We start from the raw sequence: 12711 nt of genomic DNA, 5'->3' as shown, positions 1-12711 counted from the left end.
AACTATTTCACCGAAGGCTCGCGGTCCCGTAAAAATGTTTTGCATGAGCCCTCAAACAAGTTTTGTGGGACGGGCGGTTGCGAGATCTGGTAAAGATGCTCTTAGCTTTTAGATTATACAAATTGTTTTTCTTTTCTTTTGGAATGCTTGCCAAGGCAAAGGTAGGAGCTCGACCATTTCATATTGTAATTCTTGTGAGAGATGTCTAGGTAATTTTAAGAACGAATGTATTTACTGAAAGTTGTATACATTGTATTTTTTTCGAAACGGAGGCAAAAGTTTTGCCTCATCAATTAATTAAGAAGAGAATTGCCCAGTTAATTTACGGAAAACCAGGCAAAAACCAATACAAATGAAGCACATACTAACTCTTCACATGGCAAGAAACCCCACAACAACACATGCGGCCCCTCCCAGACTCTTCGAATACACAACATCCACAAACCCCGATATTGCTACTACGCCAAAAGACCCCCGACAAAAACAGCTCAACACAAGACATCATGCACCTCCCAACCCTCAACGACAACCCAATCAAAGCGGACAGGCCGAGAGATCGAAGGTCATCTATCAAGCAGCGAGAGACGCCTTGCCCATGTCGCCACTCTTTCCTTTGCCCACCTTCTTTTGTTTGCCCCTTATTGGTGTCCCCGTCAAGAGGCAAGCAATCGACCTGCCCAAACCAGGTCTAGCAACCTCCACACTAGCGAGCAAGTCACAAAGTTCCTTCACGAAGAGAGCATCTGGATTTGGAGTAGGTGCCAACACACTTGGCTCAATGGTCATGTCACTCACTGGCATCACCTGCTCCATGGTCGCAAACGAGGGAACATCAGCAACATCTAGAATTCCATGCTCCATGACACTAAGAGGTAGACTGGTTGACGCCTTACACCCAATGGACTTAGGAGATCGAGAGATTGAAACATCAAAATCACCACACTCCTCGGCATCAAGTATCTGGCTAGAATCTAGGGGTGACGCTGGCGATAAAGCCACAATTGAGATCTCAGGAGGGTCGTGTGGAGGCTCGGTTCTGCCTCTGTCCGTCGAACATTGTATTTTTCATTCTTTAAAGAAAAGGAAAATTGAGCGAACCAACCTGTGGTTGGGTGGTTAGAGGGATAGTGGTATCCCAACCCATCAGGGTTCAAGTCCCGGTGCTCTCATTATTTCTGGATTTATTTCAGGATTTCTGGCAATGCGCTTTTAGGTGAGGAGATGTTCCCGTCGACGACGAGACGTCTATAGTGATTTCGTAAATCTTAAGATGATATGCCGTCTCAGTCTCTGAGAGGTGCTCGTAGAGGTAGGGTGTACGTGTATGCGTTCACAGGATTGAGTGTATGCGCGTATATATGAGCACTTGCGTCTGTACTTTGTAAAAAGAAAAGGAAATTGCGAGGGAAAGGCCAAAATATTTGACCGCTCACTCTTCACGCATACTCCTCGTTTGTTTGGAAAATTGTACAATGGACCTTCACCAAAACCGAGATTCCCGCCCGCCGTTCCAAACTTCCAATCCATCGAAATCAAGAAATTCCCCGGTCCTCTCCCAGCCCTAACCCCCCCTGCTCTCCATGCGTCCGAGCACAGCACCCGCGCTGCACTCCTCTAGGATTCCGAGCCACCATTCCACAAGAATGCATCTTTGCGCCCAGTAGCTTCCCCGTCCTTGTCCGAGGGGGGAGTCATGGAGGAGGGCAGCGGCGGCGGGGAGGGGAGCACGGGCGGGGGGAGGTTCCCGATACTGCAGGCGGGCCGGGACCCCGAGTCCAACTGGGAGGTGGACGTCGCCAAGAGCCTCGAGGAGTACCTCCTCAAGATCTGCTCAGGCGAGATCTCCGGCGAAGACTTCAACTTCGCCGAAGGTACGGCGCCGGTGTGGATGGCAGCAGCTTCTTTTTTGGTGGATTTTGTCTTTCTTCCATGGGGCACGTGGCGTGCAGAGAAGGTGGCGAACGCGGGGCTGCGATCCGTGGAAAAAAATTCTATGAGACCAGGTCTCACGGATTAGCAGGTGAGACCCATCCTGATGGATGACACGTGTCATTCACAAAGCATCTAATCACAAATCACAAAGCATCTAATCTCTCCCCCCCTGATTTCAGGTGGGGGGTGGGGTGGATGCTTTGTGATTTGTGAATGACACGTGTCATTCATCAGGGCGGGTCTCACCTGATTTATATGAGACCTGGTCTCATATAATTTTTTTCCGCAATCCATCATGTGATTTATAGCCTTTCCCTAATTTAATCAGGGACTTTGCATCGAAAGAATCGAAAGAAAGTTACTTTCTTTTTGTGAACCCTTCTCCCCCGCTGCTAATTTTATGGCCACTTTCATGTGCAGCGGCGCTATTGCTCCAAGGATCGGTTCAAGTTTACAGCCGCAAGGTGGAGTACTTGTACTCGTTGGTGCTACATGCACTGGAATTTCTATCGCAAAATAAGTAAGAATATATCAGTCTTGTCTTAGCCTTATCTTCTGTATGCTACCTTGCTGAGACTGGGACATTGCATATCTTACCTGAAATGGGCCTCAAACTGCCAGACAGTGATATGTATGTGCTGGCAACTATTACTTTTCTTGCACATCTTATTTCGGAGCATGACATGCCTGGTTAACAGTCGGGGTGCTGATTTAGGGAACTATAGAATCTCTAAACCAATTAATTATGTCAAAATTGGCAGCGCAGAAACAAAAATTGGTGTCTGCTAGATACAAACCCTACTAGAGTTTGGTTTTTGTCTAAAATATCAGCCCTTGCCAAATTATCGGCTTGCAAATTCTCCTTTGACCATCCTAGTGCATTTTTTCAGTTTATCCACAAATAGTTTAATATTCGAACTATACCAGGCCAGATCGACAAGAAAAGGGTTCTGCTGAAGCTAATGAAAATGACCCTAGCACTACTCCCAACAAAGAAGATGATATGTTTCTGGGTTTGGATGATGTCCCAGGTAAGTGGACCTTATATGGTTCTACCAGTCTGGTGGGGGTGCCGGTGCTTAGGCAGACGCCCCCATTGTTCATGATGTTGCAATGAATCCAGTGGATATGCTTGCTTTGAATGACATGGCGCTAAGCCTGTATCGTACCTTCTAAATTACCAGCGGAAACAAGGACCACTTTGGATAATAATCTTGACCGGGATGACTTGCGAAGAAAAATTGTGAGGCCACCAGCAAATTTATTGGTGTTCGAAGGAGACTGTGTCGATAGCGAAGCCAGTGAGCTGGATTCGTATTTGGTAATCTTCTATTCCTTTACTTCCAAGTTCCAATTAAGACTGATAACATGTACTGCCATACTGAACTAGTCTAGTTGTTTCTTTATTGCAGTTAGCAACATGTGGTTTCTATGGAGATTTCGTCCTGCTGGATCCTTGTGATGCACCAGCTGTTTTTGCCTTCCTGCAAGGAAAAAAATCATGCAAAGAAGATATTCTGCCTCATAGAGGTGGCTCAGCACCATCTAAAGCCCGACACAAAGCCTTCACTTCCCCAAATGCAAGATCAGGGGGTACTGCTCGTAGAAAAACTCCTGGTGAAGTCCTGGGAAATGCAGTTCAACCGGAGATTGAAAAACCTCAAGAAATGAATCCAGGTAAAAGTCCAGCGAAAGACTGGAGTGATCATCCTGGTGACCTTACTCCTGATCCCAGCATGTCCCAGCCAGATTATGTAGACCCTGGATCCCCAGATCCTGGGGATGATTCCGATGACGAGGATCCTTATAAATCTTTGGATCCACATGAACCTGGCAACCTAAAGATCATACCTTATAAGAGAGGTATTGGAAACTGTTGTTTCCCAGAAAAGGATGTTTTATTTCCTTATATATTATGTTCACTAACTATATATTGAATCTCCTTTCTTGATCTGATTGGAACAGTAAAATGTTTTTCAAGGCAAGTTATTGGCGCTCCTGAGAAGAAAACTCTTGCATATGTATTTCCTGTTGCAAGGGTGGACAATGTTGTTAGTCCCGAGCTAACAAAATATTTTGCAGTACATATTTCTCAGCAGGAAAAACTCGATGTCTCCCAATCAGTTTATGAAACGGTGCTCATCATTGTTGCAAAAATGTTTATTTTATTATTATGCATGTTAGATATTTTCAAGGTAGTAACTTGTTGCAACACTTCCATATTGCAGCTTAGGATGTCATTTGAAACTGGTGACGAAAAGTGTGAAACAGTTGGAGATCCAAAGGATGACAATCATCCCAATCCTAGTGTGCATTATTTCAGTGACGATGATGAGCCAGACATCCCAAATGATCCAGATGTTCCATATCCAGATGATGAGCCTGACATCCCAAATGAGCCTGCAGTCAATAAGGTTGATTTTCTTTAGTTTTCTATGAGTTGGCCACTGTCTTCACTCTCCCAACAATTGGCTAACATGACATGCTTATTATACCTCTGTTTAGAGTGATGATGAGGGTCGAGTTACACAGCGGAGATTGGTTGAACATAAAAGACTTGCGGATTTATGTCAGTCGCATCTGGTAAGTCGTAAGTACCAGTAAAAGCTCCATTCTCTTTCAAATTCGTTAGATGTGCGAACTTTATTTTTTATCTACATGTTTGCAAGCAAATTTTTTTGTTTTTGTTTTTGCATTACAAGCAACTTGGTGCCATGCAAGTTGCCAAAATATATAGCGTGGCCAGGTTAGCCAGTGTGAAGCTGTTTGGAATAGCATGTTAGGGCTCAGCTCACATACTAAATTGCACAGATATGGTGATACGGATACAGACACTGCGGTACCTTGCTACTTCGATTTTTCAAAAACGCCGATAGGGGATGCATTTGTACATATATAATAATTATATAAAAAATTTAGTGATTTTGTATGAGAATTCAGAAAAGTGGCAATTTCTGACTTAGAAGTACTGAATAGGCTTATTTATTGCTCCTGTGGTGTGGCCTTGTCCTCTCCACCTAGCTACCAAGTGCCAACAACATACTCCCTCCGTTCCTAAATATTTGTCTTTTTAGAGGTTTCAAATGAACTACCACATACGGATGTATATAGACATATTTTAGAGCGTAGATTCACTCATTTTGCTCCGTATGTAGTCACTTGTTGAAATCTCTAAAAAGACAAATATTTAGGAACGGAGGGAGTAGTAAATTAGTACCCTAAAACAAATGTATGTAAGCATAAATGGAAAGGTACATCGTGCTTACATTTCAAATATAGAGTACTCCAAGTCTCCAACCATTAATCCAGTCTCGTCCCATTCATCTATTTCTGTACATTCCAAACACGAAACGCGAGGCAACAAATGAATCACAAAATAACAGTGCAATTCAACAACATAACCTAATTTTAGGTAGCTAGTACATAATATGATAATCTGATCATAATCCACAACTTAGAAAGTGCATGCAACAAACTGAAATCAGCTAATAATGTTCGAATATAGTAGGGCAGGTAAAATGACATGACAAAAAGACATCACATGAATGATGAATCTCAATTTGTTGAGTCAATCCGTCTCTCCAACTCCAGTGTCCAATGCCCCAATATCATCCAGCAAGGCCTCCAAGTCTGGTTCATCTAGTGAGAGCATGGCATCCTTAAGAAAATCTGCACCGCCACCAAATATCTCGCGGGTGTTTCCTCCAATATCCTAGAATCTTGACGGGCCAGTTGAATAGTCTCCTGATTTCCTTAAAGAGACGCATGTTTTAATGCACAAAGACAAGATTCTCAGCCTACAACAAATAAAATTGAGCTCTGATTCCAACTTGCAAGTAGGTGGTGAAATCAAGAATATAAGGAGAATAGACAATACAAGACCTGTTTCTTGTTGTACTGTTTATCAGACCATATGTGCTCCAATTTCTTTCAGCACAGGAATACGATGCTGGCTGTCCAAGTAATTTTAGTGCCAGCACCCGAAGTTCTGGGGCAGCATTACCATGGATACCCCACCATGTCTTGGGATCTAGGTAGGCTCTATCCTCAATTGAGTCAAAGTTATTGAATCCAGTAGCATACAAACTGAAATAAGCAAATTGTTGCTTTATCTTTTGCATTTCAGGACCACCAGGAAAAAGAACTCCTAAAGCATTTGTTTCTCTCAGTTGAAATCTCTTCATATGTATGTGGAGTTTGGTGGCCCGGAACCTCATTAATCCAGGCTTGAGTGTAAGACCTAAAAAGCAGTAAAGACAACAACAAGAAAATGAGCTACATTAGTGACATTAATTAATTTATTATGTTACGGGCAGCAAGCTAGCAACTTACTTGGGATTCAATGTGTGCCTAGCAATGCAATGGAGTATTACCTTTTGCCCATCGACTCACTAAGATCTCATACACAAAAGTAGTGAAATGCAGATTCTTTTTCGAGAAAACGCAAATGGCTTTTGCGTTTCATTGCATTGGAAAGGAAGGGGAATATACATCCTCCTAGGAGGTAGTTTTACACAGCCAAGGGGGCCTCAGTGGACATCCCAGGATGGTGGCAAAACGACCCTGAGCCCTTGGGCTCCGGCCTTTGCCCAACATTTGGTCTCGTCTTTGATCCTGTCTACAAGCTCATTCAGCGAAGGCCTCACATGGTCGAAAACACACGCGTTCCTATGCTGGCGGTGTGGATTCCTTAGCGCGCAGCCACCAATCCATGAGCGAGCCGTCGTGGTCGGGCGTCGGTGCCGGTAGGCGTAGCCAAGAGAGGACCTCGTGCCAAGTCTGCCTGGTGAATGGGCACGCAAGCATCAGGTGTCCAATCGTCTCCGGTTCCTGGTCGCACAGGAGGCACCGTGGGTGGTGTTGCAGGCCGCGGCGCGCTAGTCTCTCCGCGGTCCAGCAGCGATCTTGACATGCCAGCCAGTGGAAGAACTTCACCTTGGGCGGCGCCCAGCTCCTCCAGATGAGTTTCCAAGAATTGCAGCTCGTCGCGCCCTGGAAGGTTGCCCGGTAGCAGGATTGGGCCGTGTAAACACCATTGGTTGTCCATCTCCAGAGTAGCCTGTCTGGCTCATTGGACAGCTCGACATGCTGGACAAGGTGCCAAAGCTTTAGGTACTGGCCAATCTCCGGGATGCCGAGCAGGCCATGGATGTCACGCGCCCATCTGTTGCCGGCGAGGGCCTCCGCCACCGTTGTGGACTTCCTGCGCTGTTTGGGGATGCACATGATAAGCATGGGCGCTATCTCGTGGACGGATTGGCCGTCAATCCAGCGGTCCTCCCAGAAAAGGGCTGTCCTGCCATCACCGATAGCCATGGTCGTGGAAGCGTAAAAGAGCGCTCGCTCCTCCGTCGTGAATTGTAGGTCCAGCCCCTGCCAAGCTCGATCCGAGTCTGTGCGCGCGAGCCATAGCCAGCGCAGCCGGAGCGCTAGTCCCGTGCGCTCGAGGTCCCGGACGCCGAGGCCGCCATATTCGAGTGGGCGGCAGACCCGGCGCCAGTTGACGTGGCAGTGACCACCGTGGGCGTCCGCGCGGCCGGCCCAAAGGAAACCGCGCTGAATTTTCTCCAGTTGCTTCAGGGTTTTCTTTGGAGGCGCTAGCGCAAGCAGTTGATGGATCGGTATCGCACTGAGCACCGACTTGACGAGTGCTAGACGTCCCGCTTTGTTCATCAGCCAAGCTTTCCAGGAGGGTAGCCGCCCCGCCACCGCGTCGACGATGGGTTGTAGCTGGGCTGCGGATGGGCGGCGAGTGGAGAGCGGTATGCCCAGATAGGTGACCGGCAAGGCCACGACGGGGCACCCAAGTGGCTCCAGCAGCCCCTCGCCGTGGCCGTCGGCATGCAGGATCGTGGCCGAGCTCTTGGCGTAATTCACCCGTAGCCCAGACGCCGTACCAAACATGTCCAGGATTCCCTTGACCGCGGCAATCTCCTCGGCAGTAGCATGGCAGAAAAGCATCACATCGTCGGCGTAGAGAGATATCGCCGGGATGGCTCGCCGGGGGTGCAGCTGCTGGAGGACACCCGTTTGAAGAGCGAGACACATCAGTCTCCCAAGGGTGTCCACCGCCAGCACAAAGAGTTGTGGGGAGGTGGAGTCACCTTGTCTCAGGCCGCGACGGTGCCAGATTGGAGGGCCGGGGACTCCATTGATCATGACCCGCGTGCTAGCCGAGGATAGAAGGATGGCCAACCACTCCCGGAATCGCTCCCCGAACCCATATTGGCGCAACACCTCAAAGAGGAAGGGCCAAGAGATAGAGTCGAAGGCGCGAGTGAGGTCGAGCTTCAGCATGATCCGGGGCGCGCCAAGTTGGTGCAGCATCTTGAGAGATTGCCGGACTAGAACGAAGTTGTCGTGGAGGCTACGTCCGGCAATGAACGCATTTTGGTTGCGGCTGACCAGGGTGTCGAGCTTGGGGGCGAGGCGCAATGACAGGACCTTTGCGAAGATCTTGGCCACAATGTGTATCAGGCAGATCGGCCGGTAGTCACCAAGCTTGTGAGCGTCCGCGCGCTTAGGCAGCAAGGTTAGCAGCGCTTGGTTAAGCTTGCTGAACCTGCGTCCACGCAGCGTGTATAGCAGCTCAAAGACATCCCATATGTCATGGCGGACGATGCTCCAACAGGCGCGCAGGAACTCCGCAGTGAAACCATCCGGATCGGGTGCTTTGCGCGCCGGCATGCGCTTGACCGTGTCCCATATTTCCTCCTGGCTGAATGGCGCGTCTAGGCATGCGAGGTCGCCGGGCGCGATGAGTTGAGAGAGGTCCAGCGTGTGCGCCCGGTCTGCAGCAGTGCCCAGCAGGCCGTCAAAGTGTGAGAACGCGGCGTTGGCCATCTCCTCATGGTCCGTGAGCACCTGCCCGTCGACGTCGAGGCTATAAATGCGGTTCTTCTGACGCCGATATGAGCATTGCCGATGGAAGAAGCTCGTGTTGGCGTCGCCGTCCTTAAGGGACGCAATCCGGGCACGCTGCCGAGCGATCGTGCGCTCCATGGATGCCATGCCGAGGTAGGCGAGCTTGAGCTGCTTGCGGAGCCATTCCTCCGGAGGCGAGAGCACTCGGTCCTCCCGCGCTTTGTCAAAGCGCATGATCAGCTCGCGGGATATGGCGAGCTTGTCCCGAATGTTGCCCGTGGCCTTGGCGCTCCAGCTTGATAAGCGGCGAGCAGTGGCCTGGAGACGCTTGACCAGCCGCCTAAACGGGTCGTCATCATGCACCGAGCTCCACGCCGTGGTGACTGTGTCATGGAAGCCGTCAAGTCTGAGCCAATAGTCCTGGAAGTGGAAGCGTTTGTGCGCAGTCGGCATGGGGGAACAATCGAGCAGCAGCGGGCAATGATCCAACACGACCGAAGCGAGGCACCGGAGGTGGCACTTGCCGTGCGCATCTTCCCAGTCCGACGTGCAAAGGACGCGGTCCAGGTGCACTAACGTGGGCGGCGATTGCTCATTCGACCATGTGAAGCGACGCTATATCTCCTTCAAGGCGAGGTCGTTGATGGCACGGCGGAATCTGCCCATCATGTGCCGGTGCAGGCCACCCGTGTTCTTGTCCTCGGCGCGGTATATGAGGTTGAAATCACCACATAGCATCCACGGGCCGGGCAAGCCGCCCGAATATCGCGCAGCTCTTGGAGGAACAAGATTTTCCGCGTCGTCTTGGGGTCCATAGACCGTCGTCAGCCACCACGGCATCCCGGAGGCCAGGGATACCTTGGCCGTGAGCGCGTTCCGCGTGAGCAGCGGGTCGGAGATCGTGACAGCCCTGCTCTTCCATGCCAAGAGAATGCCGCCTCGCGTGCCATCAGCCGGCAGGTAGGTGAAGTCGTCGAACTCGGAGCCGAGAATGTCAAGCACAGTGGGCGAGTAAATCAAAGCCATCTTTGTTTCCTGAAGACATACAATGGAGGCTCCGGTAGTGCCCAACAGGGAGCGGATGGAAGTACGACGGGCGCGCGAGTTGAGGCCGCGTACATTCCAAACAGCGATTTTTAGTCCGTGATCCATGAACAAAGGGTCGACGATGAGTGGCCGGCAGTCCTAACTGTCGCCGGCAGCGGCCGTGCGCGTGGGAGAGGCAAAGCACGTTGGGATCTCCCTATCGACCAGGGCAACGATGGCCTTGAGCACGGACAGGGGGATCGGCGCCGCGAACATGTCGTCGTAGGCCTTCATCTCGCTGGCGGTGATCTTCTGGTTGGTGCCAACGATCCCCAGTGTGCGTAGGATCTGCACATGGGCCCTTCGTTCTGCCGTCGGCGGCGCCGCCGCGGGTGCGGCCGTAGCCGCGGAGCGGCCACGCCGTGGGGCGAAGTTGAGGGGACGACGTGGCCTCTTCCCTGGAGTCGGCAGAGACGCGTTGATGTGCTTCGTGGCCGCGGCCAGGAACTCACCAAGCGTCCAGGCCTGCTGCGTGGTCGCACGGCTGCGTGAACGGCGCATCATGATCGGTGGCGATGCGAACCGTCCCGATGCCGGAGAGCGGGGCTCAGGTGCAAGTGCAGGCGATCTCTGAACATCATTAGGCGTTGGCGTGGAGGATCCTCTTGGCCTCTGCAGGATGGAAATTGGCCTCTGGGCCCCGGCTTCCGGCGGCCCAGTGGTGGCCGGCCCGACATCAGCTGCAAGTGGGAGCGCGGTTGGAGATTCGGCCATGCTAGCATGGAGTGGCCCAGCCCCATTTGGCCCATCGGGCTCATCAGTGGCGCAACAGATGGGGGAGGGGCCCACGGCCGCTGGTGCGATGGCGGTTTGGGCCGCAACCGGTGCGTCTCCTCCCGCCAGAGCCGCCGAGGTGGGGGCGGGAAACACTGATGACCGGTCAGCTGTGGTGTCAGGGCCTGTGGGACCGTCATGGGTACGCGAGTCGTTGCTTTGCCCCGACAAGGCGGCAGGCGATCCTGGCCGTACTGAAGCTCCTGGCGCCACTGGCTGCGAGTCTGGGATCTGGCTCAAAAGGGCAAGATCCCGACACGAAGATGGATCAGTAGCGGCAGAGGCGGGCCCCGCTGAATCGTCCTCGGGATCGTGGGAGGAGCCCGAGTTTGAACTTCCCGGGCCTTCCGGCTCCACAACGACCGGTGATAGTGCGCCAGCTGGCCCCTGCGCAGCCGACCGCGCGGCGTCATTGGGAGCGACAGCCGCTCGCGTAGGATTTGCTGCCAAAGCCTGCAGCTGTGGGCCTTTTCTTTTCCCTCTTTTTCCTCTTTTGGCTCGTTGACGAGAGCGAACCGGGCCCAGCTGACCCGGCCACGCCAACATGTCGTCCCGCGGTGGCCGGATTGGAGACGCCGCCGCCGCGACCATTGCTGGCCGGGGCTAGGCGGTCGCCGTGTTCAGCCCATCAGTCCGCCCAGAGCGGTCGCCGGCGTGCCAAGCAGGCGCATCCATGGCCATGCCATCCGCCCGGCCGGCCGGCGCTGCATCGGTACGCCTACGCTTCCGGCCACGGCGCCTTGCCCGACCATGACCGGTGCCCTGGCCTTGGCCGTGCCCGTTGCCGTCGCCGCCTCTGCCGGGGTCGTCGTTAGCCTGGGCACCGGGAGGAGGCGCCCGGAGCGGGAAGGATCGTGCGAGGGCGATGGAGACAGGGTACATGAGCGTCCTGACCTCTGGCGCCTCGAGGGGATGCGGGCCGGCAGTAACTCGACGATCTCCAGGATCGCGGCGCGGCGGATATCGGCCGGGTCGTGCACGCGGGCGGACAGGCGAAAGACGGCCATGTCCTCGCGAGAGCGCGTGCGGGGGTGCAGCCGCTCGACCCAGCAGCTCGCTCCGAGGATGTGCTCGGCGGTGGAAAGGTGCCAGGCTTGGGCGGGGATGCCGCGGAGCTCGAGCTCGACTCGGTGTTCAAACCCGCCGGCGCCAGCGTGCGCGAGCTTGCACCAGGGCCGCAGCGACAACGCGAACCGTGGTGAGCTGATGAAGTGCTCGCCGTTCAGACGCCGCATGGTTTCCAGGGAGGAGAAGAGGATGAGGAAGTCCTCGGGGTGGTGCAGGTGCACGGTGAAGTCGCCTTCGGAGAGCTCGAGGGAGCGGTAGAGCAGCTCGGCCACCTCGGTTGCGGCCACCTGAGGTCTGTTGCCGGTGATGGACGCCACCATAGCGCGGCCAAGGACCCGCTCGACCTCCTCCATCTCCGTGGACTGCGCCATGATGACCCGCACGGGCACGTCAGGGCACGATTGAGGGACCGGCGCCGGCGAGGGGAGCGTGGGAGGCGCCGGCGGGGTGGTGGCTCGACGATGCGTGGGGGGAGCCGGGGCAGGAGCGTCACGACCAGGGGCGTCAGAGCGAGGACGTGCGCCGGACGTCGCAGTCGCGAGACTCATGGCCTGAGGTGAGGCAGCGCCTGCACCGGACGTCGTTGGTGCAGTCGCGAACCCGGTGACGGTGGTCGAGACATCTGAAGCACAGCCCAGCCACCTCCTCCGGAGACGGGCTGCGACGGCGAGGAGGTGAGCGGCTGGCGGTGCCGTCCTGGCTCGGGTGGCGGCGGCGATTCCTGCGCCGCGGTTGTTGGAACCCATCCGCGTCGAGCACGGCCCCGCCGGAAACGCGGTGCACCTCCGAGCGGGGGCCAAGGCGTTGCCTGGCGGGCACGCGGGCGGCCGGCGAGGGGCGGCCGGGAGCTCTGGCAGCCGGCGGCGCAGCAGGGGCCGGTGGGGTGCGCGCGACGTCCCGGTATGACCGTGCCGAGGACTCGCTCTCCGAGCTGAGCCAGCGTTCTCCAGAGGACACGCGCTCGCCGGAGAGGGTCACCCGGCGGTC

At 53.7% G+C, this 12711-nt stretch overlaps 1 protein-coding gene across 1 annotated transcript in view; it reads left to right on the top strand.

The window, feature by feature from the left end:
* The first annotated feature begins 1693 nt into the window (after positions 1 to 1693).
* The window catches only part of LOC119305743 (condensin-2 complex subunit H2-like), a 14658-nt gene continuing 3640 nt past the window's right edge, over positions 1694 to 12711 (top strand). Inside the window, exons 1-8 of the mRNA XM_037582183.1 lie at positions 1694 to 1871; positions 2353 to 2452; positions 2860 to 2963; positions 3117 to 3253; positions 3345 to 3795; positions 3898 to 4067; positions 4161 to 4346; positions 4438 to 4515. Coding sequence (XP_037438080.1) covers positions 1694 to 1871; positions 2353 to 2452; positions 2860 to 2963; positions 3117 to 3253; positions 3345 to 3795; positions 3898 to 4067; positions 4161 to 4346; positions 4438 to 4515 — 1404 coding nt within the window. The remainder of the gene's footprint in view (positions 1872 to 2352; positions 2453 to 2859; positions 2964 to 3116; positions 3254 to 3344; positions 3796 to 3897; positions 4068 to 4160; positions 4347 to 4437; positions 4516 to 12711) is intronic.

This window comes from Triticum dicoccoides, chromosome 5B (assembly GCF_002162155.2).
Source record: "Triticum dicoccoides isolate Atlit2015 ecotype Zavitan chromosome 5B, WEW_v2.0, whole genome shotgun sequence".
NCBI classification, from domain to species: Eukaryota; Viridiplantae; Streptophyta; class Magnoliopsida; order Poales; family Poaceae; genus Triticum; species Triticum dicoccoides.
The sequence above is the reverse complement of the archived record's forward strand: the minus strand, read 5'-3'. Positions and strand labels throughout refer to the sequence as shown.